At 36.5% G+C, this 17767-nt stretch overlaps 1 protein-coding gene across 3 annotated transcripts in view; it reads right to left on the reverse strand.

Moving 5' to 3' along the window:
• Nucleotides 1-17767, reverse strand: part of POU6F2 (POU class 6 homeobox 2) — a 307048-nt gene that overhangs the window by 46950 nt on the left and 242331 nt on the right. For all 3 annotated transcript variants that reach the window (XM_063177140.1, XM_063177155.1, XM_063177149.1), the window contains exon 6: nt 4546-4692. In XM_063177140.1, coding sequence (XP_063033210.1) covers nt 4546-4692 — 147 coding nt within the window. The remainder of the gene's footprint in view (nt 1-4545; nt 4693-17767) is intronic.

The raw sequence follows: 17767 nt of genomic DNA on the forward strand, positions 1-17767 counted from the left end.
TAGACATGTAATAGTTGCAAAGACAGAAATTTCCTTTACCATAAAAGATACTTCAGCACTTTCCAAGCCAGTCCACAATGAGCACAGTGTTATTTTTTAAAATCCTATCCCTGTTGTTATTGCACATGACATATTACATTGTACTGTACAGTGTGTGGTGATGAGAAATTCCCTGCTTATTTAATTGTGATCCTTCAATGAATTTGAAAGGGAGCACTTTATTTCCATTTCTTTAATTTACTAGTTCTTTAGCTGATGATTTTATTAACTCTTGTATTTGAGAACTGATGCTTAAAAAAAAAAGGGGGGAAAAAAAAGGCCCTTGGCAGTATTGTGAAGGCCTGGAACTGAATAATGCACTTTAATAATGAGGAATAGAGCTATGGCTTTTGCTGATGGCTGTGACCGGCTCTGTGACCTGATTATGTCGCAGAGTGTCAGCAGCTGAGACACTACAAAAGGGAGCGCATCCCATCAAATCTATCTCCATTGTAATCACTCGCACTGCTGAGAGCCTTGTTAGGAGCAGGGAATCCATCAGGCCTCATTAGCACCGTTTACCATCAAGAAGCTCAAAGAGCAAATGTGTACCCTCTCATCAGAATAATGAGAACCAAAGTACTCCTATTATCTAATTGGATCAACAGTGCCTCTCTCTCTATTTATTTTCCTGAGCTACTTGTGGACTACAACACTCAAAAATTAGTTATTTTTTTGTTAAGTACCAGGGTGGACGTGTGCTTAAGATTTTTCCTATACAGAAGGTTTTCATATCTAAAGAGCAAAGCATGGGCTCAATGAAGTGTGGGTTACTTCAGGGGCATTCTTAGATTATAATGAAACAATCCCAATTAATTCCCTGTTCAATTAAAGGGTGGACACTACAATTACACCATATATACTTAGATTTTCCTTTTAATCTCCCAAGAAACAGACTATTGCCCTCTTTATCCACAAGGCAGTTCATCATGCCAAGTCTCATCATGTTACTCTTTTCTTTTATGGTAAAATGTTATCTTGCAACTGCTGAATTTAGTGGTATTTTTCTCCTGTTAGACAACAACCATCTTTTCAAAAGAGAAACTAAACTTACTCAGTACCTGCAGTTAAAATGTATTCGATCCTGCTGAAGTCAAGAGGCATATATGAATGCAACTGATGATAATTAAGAAACCATATTCATCAACCTCGCTTTCATATTTCTGTGTCTCATTTCCTTACAAATATTATGACAACTGCCAAAGCACACATTTTGCATACTTAGTAAACATAGCAAAACCAACACAAAAGTCCTGATTTTTTATTTCATTTGCAAAACCAGCATAAAAAAGAGATATATTGGGTTAAACCTCTGAAGAATCCAAGGGCAGCAATGGCACTAGGGTCCTACTGTAAGGCAGGCTGAAGCTGAATAGGTAGACAGTTTCTCTTTGAAATCTACTGACAGGGTGCAATCTGGCAAACCTGCTACCCTGGCCTTTAAATTTAAGATATGAAAACCCAGTGCTGCAAACACTTCCTGGAAAGTGCTGAGGGCAAACAGAATGCAAGCAGTGTTACATGGGCCAATAGCTCTTCATAATATGCCTCTGAAAATGAAAATTTGATTTAGAGTCCTCCACGTGTACTATATCAAATTAATCAGGTGATCTAATCATATTGTTTCAATGGATTAGATCTCTTGGTTTGGTCTTGGGAAACTCTGGTGTTATAGTTTATATTGCCATCCAAAGCAAAAGATGAAAAATAAATAAACATGCCATAACTTTGAATTCAATAATTAATTTAATAAAAATATGTTATATAAACTATTGTTAATATATATGATTTTTTACTGTAATTGTAAGAACTCCTAGACTATTGGGAATTAAGGCCATGCCATATGTCATTTAAAGGATCATTTCCCTTAAATTTGGCATAGGATCTTGGATTTGACCTAGAGCTTAATGTCTCCAGGGATTACTGATCACCATATATTTAGCTAGACAGATGGACATTTACAAGCCCTGAATTTCTGTAACAGAAACAGTGTGTAATTACAAAGATTGCACATATCAACATTCCAGTTACTCATTCAGCTTTATATTTTCAGGAGTGAGTTTTGGGGATCATGCTTGTGATTCCTTGAAAGGGACAATTTTCAAAGGGCAGAATTCTTAATGTGTGGTGCAAATCTGGCTCTTTAGTGACTCCAAGCAGATTATTCAGAAATGGAGCGTTTCAAATTACTATTCCTTTATGCTCCTAATTTTGAAGAAACATCTTGTAGCTCTTGCTTAGGTGCTATAATGCTTTCAATTTGAAGGGAATGTAATTTAATTTCTGGAATGTAGATTAATTATACTGAATAGTCCTGTTTTAAGGCAGCCTGAGAAGTGGTCTCTAAGTAATATGAGTTTATGCTGAATATTATAAAACTGCATGCTATATTGCACACTTACTATCAATATTTATCTATGTTGTGGCAAGGTCTGCAGTACTGATTATAAACCAAAGGACATTTGCAAAAGCAAGTAATAAAAAGAAAACCCTTATTTAAAAGACCTAGGCAGATAGCTAGGTGCTGCAATTTTATTCTGACAATTGGGAGGATTATTCCTTTCCTTTCTCCTTCTCTGCAACCTGTGAGATTATTGGACTTTACATTATGTCTGGAATAAACAAACTCAGCCTGAATGAAACCTTCACTCAGTTATATCTTCTTAGTAATGGTTTTTTTTTAAGGATACAATGAATGGTCAGACATAGATTGTTTTCTGTGGAGGATATGTAAAGGAAAAATTATAAAGAAATTAGTCTACATTCATAACTTCAGCTCTTATGATGAACATCTTTGGTGTCAAGTGCTTCATATGTAAGTGGTGACTGTGAACCATTTCTGGAGCACAGAGGAGATAGAAACAAGGAGGCTCTATGTTGGAGCTGATCTGACTATGAGTTATAGGTATTATAACCAACTTTTCTCCCAAACCAATACCCCATCCCTCCAGAAATCTTAATAGGCTTTTGAGAGCCTCCATTTAAAGCTGGCTGCATAAAATGATCCTTTGATGAAAAGGGATTGAAACAAGGGTTAAAGTAGACATTGAAAGGTTATTGTAGAGGGCACATTGTTCATACAATCCTCCTTTAATATGTGTGGTGTGCACCTGCGATAAGATGATTCATTAGATAAGGCCTCACTTTGACAAGCTCCATCGTTCAACCCTCGGGGTAGTGATGGAACAATTCTGCACCCACCCAGTAAATATAACAAGGTCAGCATTTTTTTTCCCTGGGACTTGGATGGTGAGAGTGAAGCTCAGGAAGCATCTTTGTTTATGTGTCCTGTTTAAAAAAAACAGGGGAGGTCCTATAAAGTGTTGAATTTTATTTTTTGATGGGCCAAAAAAAAAAACTCGCCCTTGCTCCAATTAACTAGCAGAAAATTGCCAGGAGAAGAGTTGCCCTTTTTTTTTCATCCTCCTCACTAGTAAACAGTAAGAGTAGAAACTAAATTTTAGATTCACATATCATCCCAGCTGCATCAATTCAATAAATGTTTTTCCGGGCCTAACATCCACAAAAACACTGTGGGTATCACTGTACGCCCAATTTGTAGAATTTAGAATAATGGCATTCAAATTACTCAGTTACCAGTTATATTGACAGATCCATTGCAGAGAAACAAGGCATTGTGTAATTTTAGTCCTAACAAATGCAATAAAGAATGAAAGTGGTCACAATCTGAAAGCCACTTAAATATGGTGTATCAAAGGAATTATTTTTATATATATGAATTCAGATGCATACGTTTCTGTATCATACTAAGAGTGAAACTGAAATAGTTTTAACAAATAAACAGATTCATAATGTAGGTAATGCGCAGTCTCTCTCTTAGACACACTAACTCTTAAACAGTATTCAAGTTCCTGTTTGGAAAATTTTCTTTAAACCAAAATAATCTCCCTATTTGCGTTTACAGGCTGGCACAGTAATTGCAAATTGCTTAACATAGTCAATAAACAAATGAGGAAGCCACTCAGATAACTCCATCCCTGATACTTCATTACAATTTATTTTCCTTTACTAGAAACATTTAATGCCTTTTAAGAAATGACATCATACAAAAATGACACAGAAATGCAAAAAAGTGAAGCACCTTACCACTTCAGTAAAGGTGTCTGTTATTAGGTGTGTGTAAGTGGAAGAAGACAGATGGTATCTTTGTTAAAAATCACAGGGTTGCTGGACTTTTAAAATGGTAAAATAGTAGTGCATGGTATTGCGCTACGATATTTTTAAAGGGATGATAAATAAAACAAACAAATAAAGGGCTGATAACTAAAACAAATCCTTAGCCTTTTCTAGCTTGAAAACACTCTTTAAGAGTGCCTATCTTCCCCCTATTTCTCAGACTTTCCATTTCTTACCTTGTCTCACAAATCAATATTTATTTATCTTCAACATGTGCACTTTTAAATTGCTGTCATACAGGCGGAACTGATTTTTGTCCCAAGATCAGCCTGCCATCAGAATTCACTGTTTGCTCCATCTTCTACTCACCTGTCCTTGTGCATTAGTGACGAGCTGGCCTGTGACCCCCTGAAGGCTGGAGAGGGCGTTTCCAAAGGCCTGGGAGTTTGCTATGGAGCCCATGGCTGCTGCTGCTGCAGCTGCTGCTGCTTGACTTGCTAGTGGATTATTAACCAGCTGAAAAAAAAAAGAAATAAAATTTATGATATTTTATTAAAGTATAAAAATATGATAAAACCCATGATAAACGTATAATACTAACCGGATAATATAAAAGTGATAGCACAATAACTTTTATGTTATTTTAATGTTTTTTACCCACTTAATTGTGTGCAAAGAATGTCTGCTCCAAGAGCTCAAGTTTGAGAGGTTCTTACTTCTGGGGCTTTGGAAATGAGTTATTTTAAAAAAGGAAGAGGAAATTCCATGTTGGTGTTGAAGAATAAAATTTTTTAACCCTATATTCTCTCTCCTATTTTTTTAGTCGAGTTATGCTTGATGTGTGTGTTTAGGCTCAAGTTACTAATGCCACAGGTGTAGCGGCTTAGTACTGCTGTAAAGAGCAATCAGTGAAAGACTAGCACTTGACTGGGAGTGGAATGTTTACTTGGGAATATTCAGAACAGAAACTATTTTACTGATGACCCCAAACCCAAGAAAAACCTGCAAATCCTTTTAATTTTTATTATTAAATAATTGGTCTCAATATCTAGATAAATCACATTTGAAGACTCAACCTTGTAAGTGAGGTCAGTAGATATCAACTAAAAATTCAAAATTCATTTGCAAAATACGATACTAGAGCAACATGCTGCTTCTCAAATGTGAATGATTAGTTCTAGGACTCATACATTTTCAGGAAATAATTTGTATTGCCTGCTCTAGTCAATTCTACCTGAATGCACCATAGAAAGCATAGAGCATGGTCAGGGCTTTCACCCTAAAGACTAGGGGAATCCCATGGAGGAGCAGTCCCATAAACTCCTGTATTTATCAAGCACACAAAACGTGTGGTCCTCTGTCAGAATCAAAAGTTGTCTTGGACATGGCTTTTCCACTGGATTATTGGGAAGTTTCTATTTTCTTATCCTTTTCTGAGAAAGGACAAACACTGAACAAAGCACACAGGGATGACAGTAAAAAAACCAAAAACATTGGGAACCATCATCACTTGGACAGCTGTCTTGAGAACAATCAAACTGAGTTTAAGAGGCTGAAAATATGTTTTAGAGTGGCTTTGCCTTCTAAGAATCATTGCATTATAGCAATATATATTGCTATAATATATAATATATATATAATATAAATATATATTGCAAAATATGCATTAGCAGGGTAGAGCAACCAGAAGTCTGAGAGACATAGCAGTCTAGGGACATTTTTTTCTTAGACTGAGATGAAAATGCTAGAGTTAACTCAGAAAAGATTTATTGGTAGCTGAAATTGGTAGGAGTTCTAAGTCCTAAAATGACCAGTAAATTATCTATCTTTTAGAAATGGAGAGTCACAAGCAGTGGTAAGGGATATACTCCATAGACAGGCTCTGCTTCAAAATAGGTTATAAAAAATTAATCAGTGATTAGTAGATGTTTTAAGCATGTTACAGATATGAGTAGTGTGTATGTTATAGACGTTTAGAAGCCCATCAATAGAAGATGTCAGATATGGTTATAATCTATGCTTATAAGAAACCTACTTGTCTGTTGGACATTGCAAAATCTGCAATTGATTGCTCATACATTAAAACATCTATTAATCATTCATTAGCCTCTCATGAAGTATTTATAAATGCAACCTTGATATAAAGTGTTGCTTAAAGGGGTGCCTTGGGCATATCCAATCCCTCTAGAAATTGTAAAGTAAATAACTACATAAAGATTAGTAGCAACGCCAGACAGAAAAGATGACATTGTTTGGAGAAAATATTTTGATTTGGAAAAAATTGTTATAGGAATCTCTAAAAGCAGTTCACAGGACCCCATGGTATGAAAATCAAGCAGGAATAAAGCACAAAAGGGGAAAACTGCAATGCATGCTTGATTAGCAGTCCTGATGAGCTGAGCTGTGAAGAGAACTGAAACCAGTACAATGACCAAAGTGAAGCTCAGTGCCTGAATACAGACTGCAAGAAACTCCAATGACTGCACAAAGGTGTGAGTGCAAAGGTGGCTGATGCAGATTTCAGTCATTTGGGTGGTGGTCCCTGAGCATGGCAGTGTAATGCCAGAGAACAATATAAGTAAACTGGTTGGTTCTCTGCTCAAAACATTTCTTTATTGTGCCATTTCTTTATTGTCCAAATCAGAAGTTAGCAAACGCTGCCTTTTTTTCACAGCACTGCGTTGGCAGTACTGGGACTTGAAGAAATTCTCTTATAGCTGTAAATACTTGGAGAGGAAAGGGGCAGCAGCAAGTCTGTAAGAGTTTCAGAAAATGCCTTCTACAATCTTATTAGCAACACACAAATTACTGAACCTCTGACCCTGGAGCATCTGACTGCAGGTATACATGATAATCTTTTGACAGTTACTCAAAATCAGTTAATAAACTACATTAGCTGCTATATTCAGGGCTTCAGAGGCATGTAAGAACAGCTGCTTGGGAAGCATAAATAAACTTTGTGGATCTGGAAACTACAAAGGGTTAAAACCTTCTAAAAATCAGACTATCACCTTCTAGAATCTCTTTTCCATTTTTCTTGCACTAGTTTTCAAAAAATGTACATTTTCAAATACAACAATAAAATTTAATTACAACAAACCCTGGAGACACTCAGGATTGCTTTTAGTTGCATCACAGAGATAAGCTACTTATTAAAAATGATGGCAGAGGCTGTGATATGCATAGGTACCCTGAATAGTACCATGTTCCAGGAAAAAACACAGGGAACGGGCCAAATCACAGGGTAAGAGACTTCAAAGTGCATATGAAACCAGCCCTATCTATTCATAAGTCTGATTAAAAAGGAGGGGATGCATTTTTCTTTGAGTGTGTTGGGAAGCTGTTGACTTCAAGTTACGCTCTATTCAATTGACCCCTTTTATCTTGTGTGCAAACTGGGGATGAAGAAATACATCTCATTTCATTATGTCTGGACACCAAGATAACACATTGAATCTTTCTTTTATTCAAAAAATAAGATCTCTAACTTGAGAGGTTTATGCAATTTCTCAGTGAAGGTTGGATCTGTAAGAATGCATGTTGGAAATATTGGAAATATATTGTGAAAAATCCCACAAAGGGCTCTTCCTATTTTGTTTGTGTATTTAAATAATGATTTAATTTGTAAGACTGAGATATTTGGAGCTGTTGATTCCAGTGCCCAAATCTCTTCTCCAACTCAAACCACCAGGCATAACAGTAGATAATAGCAATCTTTGTTTAAAGTGACAGGCCAGCCCTCTTAATGACCCTTCTGCTACTAACATGATTATATGAGGAAGCAAATTTTATGAGAAAGAATCTTCAATAACTGAGTAGGTTTAGTACATTTTTCTGAATTTCCAAAGCTGAACTATTAAGGGTAAAGCACATGAAAATTGTCTACTTTAAGTCAGTAAATACAGAAGACATTCCAGTGCGGTAAACAGAATTCACACAAATAAAAAAAATCTGAGAAATTCTGGTGAAAGAAAGAGGCACTAACAAGATTCTAATACTGTGCCATGCAAAGTGAGTGTTTCTATGGTTAACACATAGTCTTCAAAGAAACCAGTTTGAAGAAAAGTGTGTTAGAGTCAATGCTGCAAGCAGTTTTCTTGAGAGCCACAAATACTTTTTTCTTTTGAAATAATGCCATCTTCCTCTTTATTTGGAAAACTAACTTAGTATTTCATTGGAGTTGCTGTGAGAAACTGACCAAGCATTCATCTGTTGTTGAATACAAGATCAGATTTGATAACCTACACAGCAGTTAGGCACTTTCCTTTATAAAAGGCATGTCCTACTGAACTTTCAGTCTCCTGGTCTGGGAATCAAAGAGCCAGTTTTAGTCATTACAATAAAATTCAGTCAACAAATATAAAGAAAAAAGCAAACAGTTTTACTAGTGAAAAGTCAAGACATTTCAGGATGCCCTTGTCTTGTCTTGTCTTGTCCTTGTCCTTGTCCTTGTCCTTGTCTGACATCTCAAGGATGCCAGAGCACCACATGAAAAAATGGGCACGTAACCTGAAAGGTAAAGTCACTTTATGCCATGCCAGTATATAGATCTTGTGTGTTTTCTAAAGCACTTGTGGAGGAGGCTGCTTTCTGAATGCAGCAATGGAGAATTTGAAGGACATATTGCAGAGTATCTTCAGGCATAACTTCATTTTATAAAATAGTATTAGTGTTTTTCAGAAAGACTGTTAAAAATCACATTTCTGGATATCTCCTAGAGATGGAATTAGTGTAAAAAAGCATTATATTTGATTAGGGACCAGCAGATCCTCAGTCTCTTATGTTCTCTGACAAACTCTTCTGCAGGGAGCATCACACTACTAGATTAGCTGCTGAGATTATTTGCTTAAACCAGTGCTTTTCAAGAGAAAACAAATATAACAGTTGAGAAGAATTCAGCAATGGGTCTCAGTCAGAGACACATGACATTTTTCGTTTCTACGCATAATGAGTGAAAATTTTATTCACAGAAATGAATTTTTTTCATCAGCATAGCATGTGCTTTTGTAGGAATTTTTAGACAAGAATCTCTCTGAATTTTATTGTGCTTAGCTGATGAAAGAATTACAGGTTAAAATATAGTGGGATTTATTCCCACTTTTTCCTCAGTGGATCATGAGACAAATTCTGGGTAGTAGCACTGGACCTTAAGGGAAAAGACTGTTTCATACTGAGCACAGGCTCCTGAGGATATTCTGATGCCTCCTTTGTTACAGTGACCAGCATTATCATCAGTATTGGGTGTAGATGGAAATGTTTTGGTAGTGGAGCAGCTGCAGAGGAGGAGGATAAAAAACCCAGAGTTTTGGGAACAGCAATGTCAGAGAAAGGAGAAAGAGTTGTCCCACAGCACCGAAAGAATCCCCACCATAGCCCTTGGAGGACCCTGGAGTAGGCATATGGATATTTCCTGGTGAGAACTGTGATCCGTGGGGCACCAGTGCAGGAGCAGGGGGAAAATGTGAAGAGAAAGGAACAAAAGAGGGGAACTGTTAAGGACTGACTATAGCTCCCCATTGAGAGTGGGTAGAAAAGTCAGGAGTGAAAGAGTGAAGTCCAGGAGAGTGGGGAGAAAAGTTGTTTTAATACTTGTCTTTGTTCCTCATTTAGTTGGCACTGTATTAAAGTTGATTATCCTCAAGTTGAATCTGTTTTGCCCTCAACACTGATTGGCAAGCAGTCCATCTTGACCCGTGAGTTTCTCATCCTGCTTCCTCCCTCACACCGCTGAGGCAGCGAGTGAGTGGCTGGGTGGGCATTGCTAACCCTCCACACCACTGCACGGCCCTAACTGGAAACCACATCTTGCAACAGCAATGCTCAAGTATTTTCAATACCTTGATGTCATAGAAGCAGAGCATTTCAAGCTAGATACCCCTATGCTTGGTTTCTAAACACGAGTGAATTGAGACCGAAGTGCAGTTTCCCTGAAAGTCCCCATTAACTCTTTGGGCAAATTCTTTACCTAGTGTTAATGCTTATATTCCTAATTGTTTTCAATATGTATATATACCTGGTATCAGTTGATAACTCCCTGAACTTACATAAAATCTCATGGTCCCTGAAGGAATTTAAAAAACACACTGGAAAGACTGCTTGAACTGAATGCTTGGAAAGCATCTAGGTATGACAGCAATAAGTACAAAACAAATTGATCATAATAATCAACAAGATCATCACTTAGCACTGATATAGAATTGTGAGTGACTGAGCTCTGTGAATTTAATTTATTTTTAGGATTTTAAGTAAAATTAAGTCAAATTTTGAAAAATCTTGTAAACATGCAGATCCCAAGAAAGTCAAGAGAGAATGCACAGGCATCATAAACCAAAAGATGTTAATTTCATCCAGATGCCATGAGCAAACATTTTGGAAACTCTGTCTGGTTAGATTTTTTTTTTTTAATGTTGGTCTTTCTCTCCCTCCGTCCCTCCCACCCTCCCTTTTTGTTTACATAATAGGATAATTACAGCATTTAACTTTTGAAAATGAACATCAGGGTAAAATGTCTGATAAAATGGCTGTCAGTGAGCCTAATCATGCATAACTATTTGAAAATATGCCCAGCAGGCAAATCCCAAATTATGAAAAAAAATTAAATCTGTCAACATTTAGTTTTTGTACACTGTTGTGATATGATCAACCTTAAAAATGTACGATTAAGTTATACTACCCAGACCCATCAAACAATGTCTGCTTATTTCAAAACTGCACAGATCTAAATTTGCAAATGGTTGTAGATGGTAAGAGTTCTAAACAGGCTGCTTAGACAGACATTTTAGTATATGCACATGGATCAGAAATTTATGTACAGTATACAGTGTAGCGACAAGGATATTGAAATATCTGAAAGCACTGACTTGACAGAGACACTTAAAATATCTGGTTCTCACAGATACTTAGTCTGCTCATTATATGCATTTATTGTGGTTGAGCTATTTGCTGTCTAAATCTATGCTGAATTTTCTATCAGAAATAAGTACTGATAGTGGTATCGCTGATGCGACGTGACTTGATTCAATGCAAAGCGACGCGACCTGAGGTGATTGGAAGTACGCAGTGCTCATGTGAGCCTTGAGATGACATGGATGGAAGAGGAGGAGCAAAATTTCTTGAAATATCTTTGTAAACAAGGTGCTGGTGGTCAAATTTGAACCAGTCTGAAAACTACAATAACAATTTGCAAAATTAAAAGGGTATATTTCCTTTGTAGAGAAAGCAAATAAAGAGCAGACATCATTCCCAGGTCTCTCAGACCAAACTAATGGAGACGTGAATAATGAAGAACATATCAGGCTAAGAGTGAGCAGACACCACCCTAGCCACTTTAGTTTCTTCTCTATTAGTCACAGATAGAAAAGAGAGGAGAGGAAACTAGAAGAAAGCAATCCTCATTGGGACTAATCCTGCAACATAAACTAAATTGAAGATGTCAGCATGTCTGAGGCTAGGTCTAATATGTTTATAAAAAGAAATAGTGAATATATTTAAATATATTTAATATCTTTCAATGCAAATAATTACAAAATGCAGATGACTGACTGCTTTAGCAGCAGGTCAGTACTTACAGACTGACCCTAGACTCCTGTCTTGTAGGTTCCTGACTGTCCACATTTATAACTTACAAGTTTGAAATGTTCCATATCTATTTAAGATGGCACTCACCGATCAAGACTTCAGTTAAACAAAGACATCTTGGTTTTGCCTGATGTACTTGGTTTTACCTGATTTTTTCTGAGTTACTTTTGTGTTTACATAGTTTTTAAATTATCTGAAACTGTTTATTTCATGCATGACACATATGTTCTCTAAACAAACAATATCTAAATTAAATTTAGCATCTCTAATAATCATAAATTGTATCAGTACTTATGAAAGAGGAATGAGTAATTAAAAAGTTATCTGTATTCTCTAGTTTTCTGAAGTAGTTCCCGTGTGTTGCAAGAATGAAAGCAAAAAAGTACACTCTAAACTTTTTGAAAGGGGCTGTAACACAGTTCATTTCACATTGATTAGTTTCTTGGTTCCTGTGTTTGTCTATTTTAGAATGATTTATCTGGCTTCTGAAAGATGCTTTCCCTACAAGAAAAATGGTTACTTCAGGGTTCCCTCACTGCTGAAAACCTGGACTCTTATCAAAAGGAAATTGCCATCTGTCTTTTCGGATAACAGCCCAGCACTTGGGTCTCCGCGATCTCTGTAGAAAGTGTGTCAACCATGAGACACACCAAATTAATCTCCTTAATCTAAAGCATTTATTTGCCTTTAATTTGAATTTGTGAATGGCATGTGCACATGTAAATATGACCATTTGCATATATAAATGTTAAAAATGCAATGTGAGGTCACACCATGTTAATATGACACTTCATGTTAAGTATTTGAGAAAATATTTCTTGAAGTCTTGCTCTACAATACAATATGCAGTCTTTGTATGTATGCCCGGAACTGTTTATTCAAATATTCATATTAAAAAACAAACTTCAAGGTACAGACCTTGTCTTTTGCCCTTTGAAGAATAAATCCTGCTTAATACCTAGGGACACATTGTTAACTGAGAATATACATAAAGCTTTTTTTAAAATTCTGCGTCAGCTTCTTTGTAAAGATCCTAATTTTTGAAGCTGGAAATACATCTGGATACTCTGGTTTATTTGTAATGTAATAGCATCACCAAACAGTTTTGTTTTCATGTAAGCTAAGTGCTTACCTTGAATTTTTGTTGACTTGAATGGGAACAAGATCAGATCTAAAACTGTAACTACGTGTAATACTTTTCCTTTCACTACTTTCAGGTCCAAACTGGACCTTACTCGATGCACTGATATATGTGATACAAAGTTGAAGGACAATACAAATGGCTCCTGAATGCAGTAGGAAGATTGCTGGCAAAGATACAAGTCAGTCCAAAATATGAATCTGGTTCTTAATGCAAGTATCTAGAAAGCTGGAAGGATTTAATTCTCTGTGTTTACAGCAGTTCACCCCAAAGTCAAAATGACATAAACACTGTAATTGATATAATGTGTTTGAGAAGTGCTCTCTCTGTTTTCCAGGTTTTGTGGACAATATATGAGATATGAAATCTGTTGTGCCATTGATTTTTAATTAGACATTTGAGTTTTGATGAAATCTCAGTATATAAAATAATATTCAGAAATATGAATAAAGTTGAAGAAAATATTCAGTTGGAAAATCTTGATGTCAAACAACATTTCCAATTAAATAAGTATGAGATGTGAATGATAGCAACTGAAACAAGTAAGCTGAGCCAAAACCTACAAAAGGGAAGTAAGCATGCAGAAAAGGATGTTGAGGATCCCTCAGCAGAATACTGTTAGTATCTTCCCTGGGAACTCTTATTTTACTTTAGTGCAGCTCTGAATGCCCAGTGGTGGTGGACTGGACATGGACTGTTTGACTCCTCTGTCTGTCAATGGGAAGGTTACTGCTGCCACTCCTTTTCTAAAGATGGAGTAACAAACACCTCTGAGCCTCCTTGCTTGACCACTATGTGAGCATACTGCATCTCAGATGGTAGCAGCCGTCTGCCACATTCATGTTTAGGTAGCTTACTTTGAGGATAAACACAGTGGAAGACACTAGATAGCACAAGACTGACTACTGCAATTTAAAGCCCCTGTTTATAATACGTACACTCAGTACTGTATTTTTCACCAGCAGTCCTGCTCTGTAGAAAAAGTTACATATAAATTGGTAATGGTTGTGTACTTAATTTGCCAAAAATTGTGCCCTCAATGCAGCTCCTATGGAAGGAAAAAGGTGGGGAGGGTTAATATGCAGCCACATATCTGACATATGTTACATTTGCAGCCACGTGTGTAACTTTTCAACAGAGAATATCCTCTCCTCCCAGGCCCTTCTGTCCCATTTGCTGTCATCAGGAAACCTGCTCCCAAAAATGAAATATAAGTCCTGCCCCAGAAGCAGCACATGCCTGCAGTGTGGGGCTCAGCTGTGCTCAACATCAGCTGGGCAATTCCACATTTAATTTTGTTAATGTTCTTTAAGAGATATAGAGAATATTTTAAATGTACCAACTGATTTTAAAGCTTTTTAAATTTTTTTGGTTGGCTTTTGGTTTTTGGTTTTTTTTCCATTGTTTTCACAATCCATCTATGTCTCACCTTTCGTATGACTCCTTCTGGGGCTTTTCCTTTTTGGAGAGGGTATAAAATTTTTTGCTGTGTTATTACCCCTTTCTGCTTTCACCTATTTGACTCCTTTTCTCTGATCTCTTATCTCCAGTATCAGCTACTTTGCTCATGTCACTGTGAGTCTGGTCACAATAGTTTTTTCCGCATGGGAGTTCACACTGAACCACAAAAGAAGCAGTAAATCTACTGTATCTGTAATGCTGCCATATTAATTCCTAATCAATTTCAAAGTCATATTTGAAACTCATATATTTCACCTCAGCAAAATCAAAATAACTTCAAGTTGCCAACAGCAAATGAAACTTGAAAATAATTAAAAACATATGGGCTAGAAATGTATTTTTTCTGAGGTCTTTGCAATTGTCACTGTGCTAGGCACTATAATTTGATGGCAAGAGGGTATATGAAACTGAGATCCTCTTATAACAAAAGCATAGCTCCATATTGCTTGAGGTAACAGAAGAACTCTCAGATGAATGTGAGTGATGACTGCAAGTATAAACTGTATAATTTTTTTTCCTGCTAGGATCAGTTCCAAATTTCTCAAAATCTGATGCTGAAATCCTACAAAAACTGCTTAGTTAGCCTGCATGCAGTCCTAATGCATGCAGTCCTAATGCATGCAGCCTGCAAAATCCTAATGCAGTCCTGGGTAAATACGAGAGAGTTTGTGCTAGTGTGTTTTTGTGACACATTTTTCTATTTCATAGATAAAGTTGTGGTGTGACCTTATACTCCATCTTATACATGTTATTACATAAAATCACACACCAATATTAATTTATGCCTATGGTGATAATGCTATACTTTAAACAAAAGACATAAAAAAGTTTAGCTCCTATCATCCTCTTTTTTTTTTTTTTTTTTTTTTTTTTTTTTTTTTTTTTTGCATGGAGAAAGAATGTCAAAATGCTTATGTTATTACTCAATATCAGCTACTGGCTGGATTCATAGCCTGGGGAAAGTCTAATTACCATTTACAATAAATAATTTCCTCCATATTTTTTATCAATGGAAATCTACTCATAGGCATTCAGCCAAAGAATTCTGCTATACAGGCAAAAATATGTACTATCTTTCAACAGCAGCTCAGCTTACAACCTGAATGTCTGTAGCTTTTTCATTAAATTCATTATTGCCTTATTGTACCTAGACTTGTTCTTCCATAAGGCACTGTCAATAGACAGACAGATGAATTTCTTCATGTTCTAAGTATTTTCTACTTTTATCTGTTGACCAGATTCACAAAATATTTATGGGCCCTGTAGCAATTCTTGTGCTTTACAAAACAAGGGATTATTTTGGTGCTAAAAATAACGTAAGTTCCAAGTTCTTGGTCTGATTCTGATTTCTATCTGCCTGAATACAAATCTGATCTAATTTTAATGAGGTCAGCAGAGATGCAATTAGTTAAAACAGAAAAACTATTGTTAGAATCAGTCCCTTCAATATCTTATGGGATTCAAATCTGCAGTAAGGGGAGGGGAAATGATTCTTTCATTTGAACTACTAGAGTCAGCTAATGACACTGATATGTTATTTAAATCAAATAGTCTTGCCAATCGTCTGGATAGGGTTTTTTGTTTGTTTGTTTGTTTGAGGGGGTTTATTGGGTTTTTGGGGGGGGGTTGTTTTGTTTTTTACTTTGTTTTGTTTTTTTTTTTGGTTTTTTGGATTTATGCCTCCATAAACCAGAGAAGTATTGAAGTCAGAAGTCAAAACATTGACACCTACAGCTGTGAAACTAATGGATTTTTCTGTTTGTGGACTGAAAAATTTCCCTGAAACACCCTATTCACTCCCTTAAAAACAAACAAACAAAAAACATCAGTAACAAAACACAGTCTGGGCAGACCTGGAGTGGGAAAAAATTGAAAATAAATAAATTTCAGGTCACTTGAAACATCCAGTTCAGACCAGAATGGTTTCTTGAAAGGAAATGTAAAATGGATCACCCTCACAGATGGGTGTTTGTTATATATATATTGAGTGGAAATACTTGACTTCAAAACATCATTCTTGTATGTCTTTTCTTAATCTCATTCATTTTGGGTTGGGAGGAACATGTACATCTACCTAATTATTTGCCAAAATACACCTTTGGAAATGGTGAAGTATGCAGACCTCTTTGCAGTCACTGGTAGTGGAGGGTACTATGGGCAATAGTGTCAGTAAAAGGGATAAGTCAAGGGTCAGAAATGTTTTTGCAGAAAACCTAGTCAGACAGTGCTGCTGACAGTTCTAATGTACCTCCAACATATCAGAAACTCTGATGAACTCAGCCTGAGTGCAATTAAGGCAGAACTCTTTCACTGTGCCTATCACATTCATGATACTTGTACAGGAAAAAAAGCAAATTCTACCTCTAAGATATGAGATATGTGCTGTTTGCTTTCCAAACTTAAAGCTGAATACATTCCCTTGAAAAAGAAATTTCGCAGAAGGCACTCACATATTAGAAACCATGTCAGGAGAAGGAAAGTGGGGAGAAAAGGCTTGATCTAGTTTTAAGTATGTATTAACTGTAGACAAAACAATGGTGCAGTTATTCTGTGTTGAATTGTGTCCTCTTTCAACAATGGGAATTAGAAGGCAGGTAACAATCCTAGTTTCACCTCAGAGAGACTGACAAGGACTATGACCTGCAGAAGACCTGGTGACCATCAGCCAGCTGGAAGAGGCAAACAAGCTCAATAGTCTAAACTAAACCAGAAACTGCTACTTTTGCATGGGTCAAGGAACCAGTTTTTCAGCTGTAGCAGCAAGAGATCAACCTGAGTGTGCTAAAAGGGGGTTTCCTTTCTTTTTCCTGAGGACTACAAGACCGCTGAGCATTGCAGGTTGCTAAGACATCTGAATTAATATCTTCACAGAGGGAGGGACAAAGGTCCATTTGCCATGTTCATCTATACTCAAGGTTTCCATGGCATTTCCAGTTGTGAATCCCATCTCAGGGAATATCAGAAGGCTAATTTTCCCCACTGGTCTGACAAAGACCTAATTTAAAGCAGATTACCCTGATATACAGCTAGCATACCAAAATATTTCCTTTGATTCCAAGAAAATTACATTCCTTATTTAAATCAATGCCCATGAAATAAGATCTCTCTCTCTCTTTGTTCCTAATATTCATCCAAAAATAGCACTGCTCTTAAGAGCCATCAATGCAACAGGTGGAGTCCCACAGCAGTCCGTGTAATTGCACCAGTTTAGATAATGCACAATTTAGTGCATTGATGCTGGCATGTGAAAAATAAATCAGAAACTCTATGGATATTAAAAACAGTGTAAAAACAAGGTGTTTTATACGGTAATTATATGGTTATTTCTCAGTAATACAATCTACCAAGGGCAAAGGTATATCTTTTATTGCTGCCCATAATGGTAATATTTCTCCCTGGCATTTGTAAAAC

The sequence above is a fragment of the Melospiza melodia genome, chromosome 1, assembly GCF_035770615.1.
Source record: "Melospiza melodia melodia isolate bMelMel2 chromosome 1, bMelMel2.pri, whole genome shotgun sequence".
Lineage (NCBI taxonomy): Eukaryota > Metazoa > Chordata > Aves > Passeriformes > Passerellidae > Melospiza > Melospiza melodia.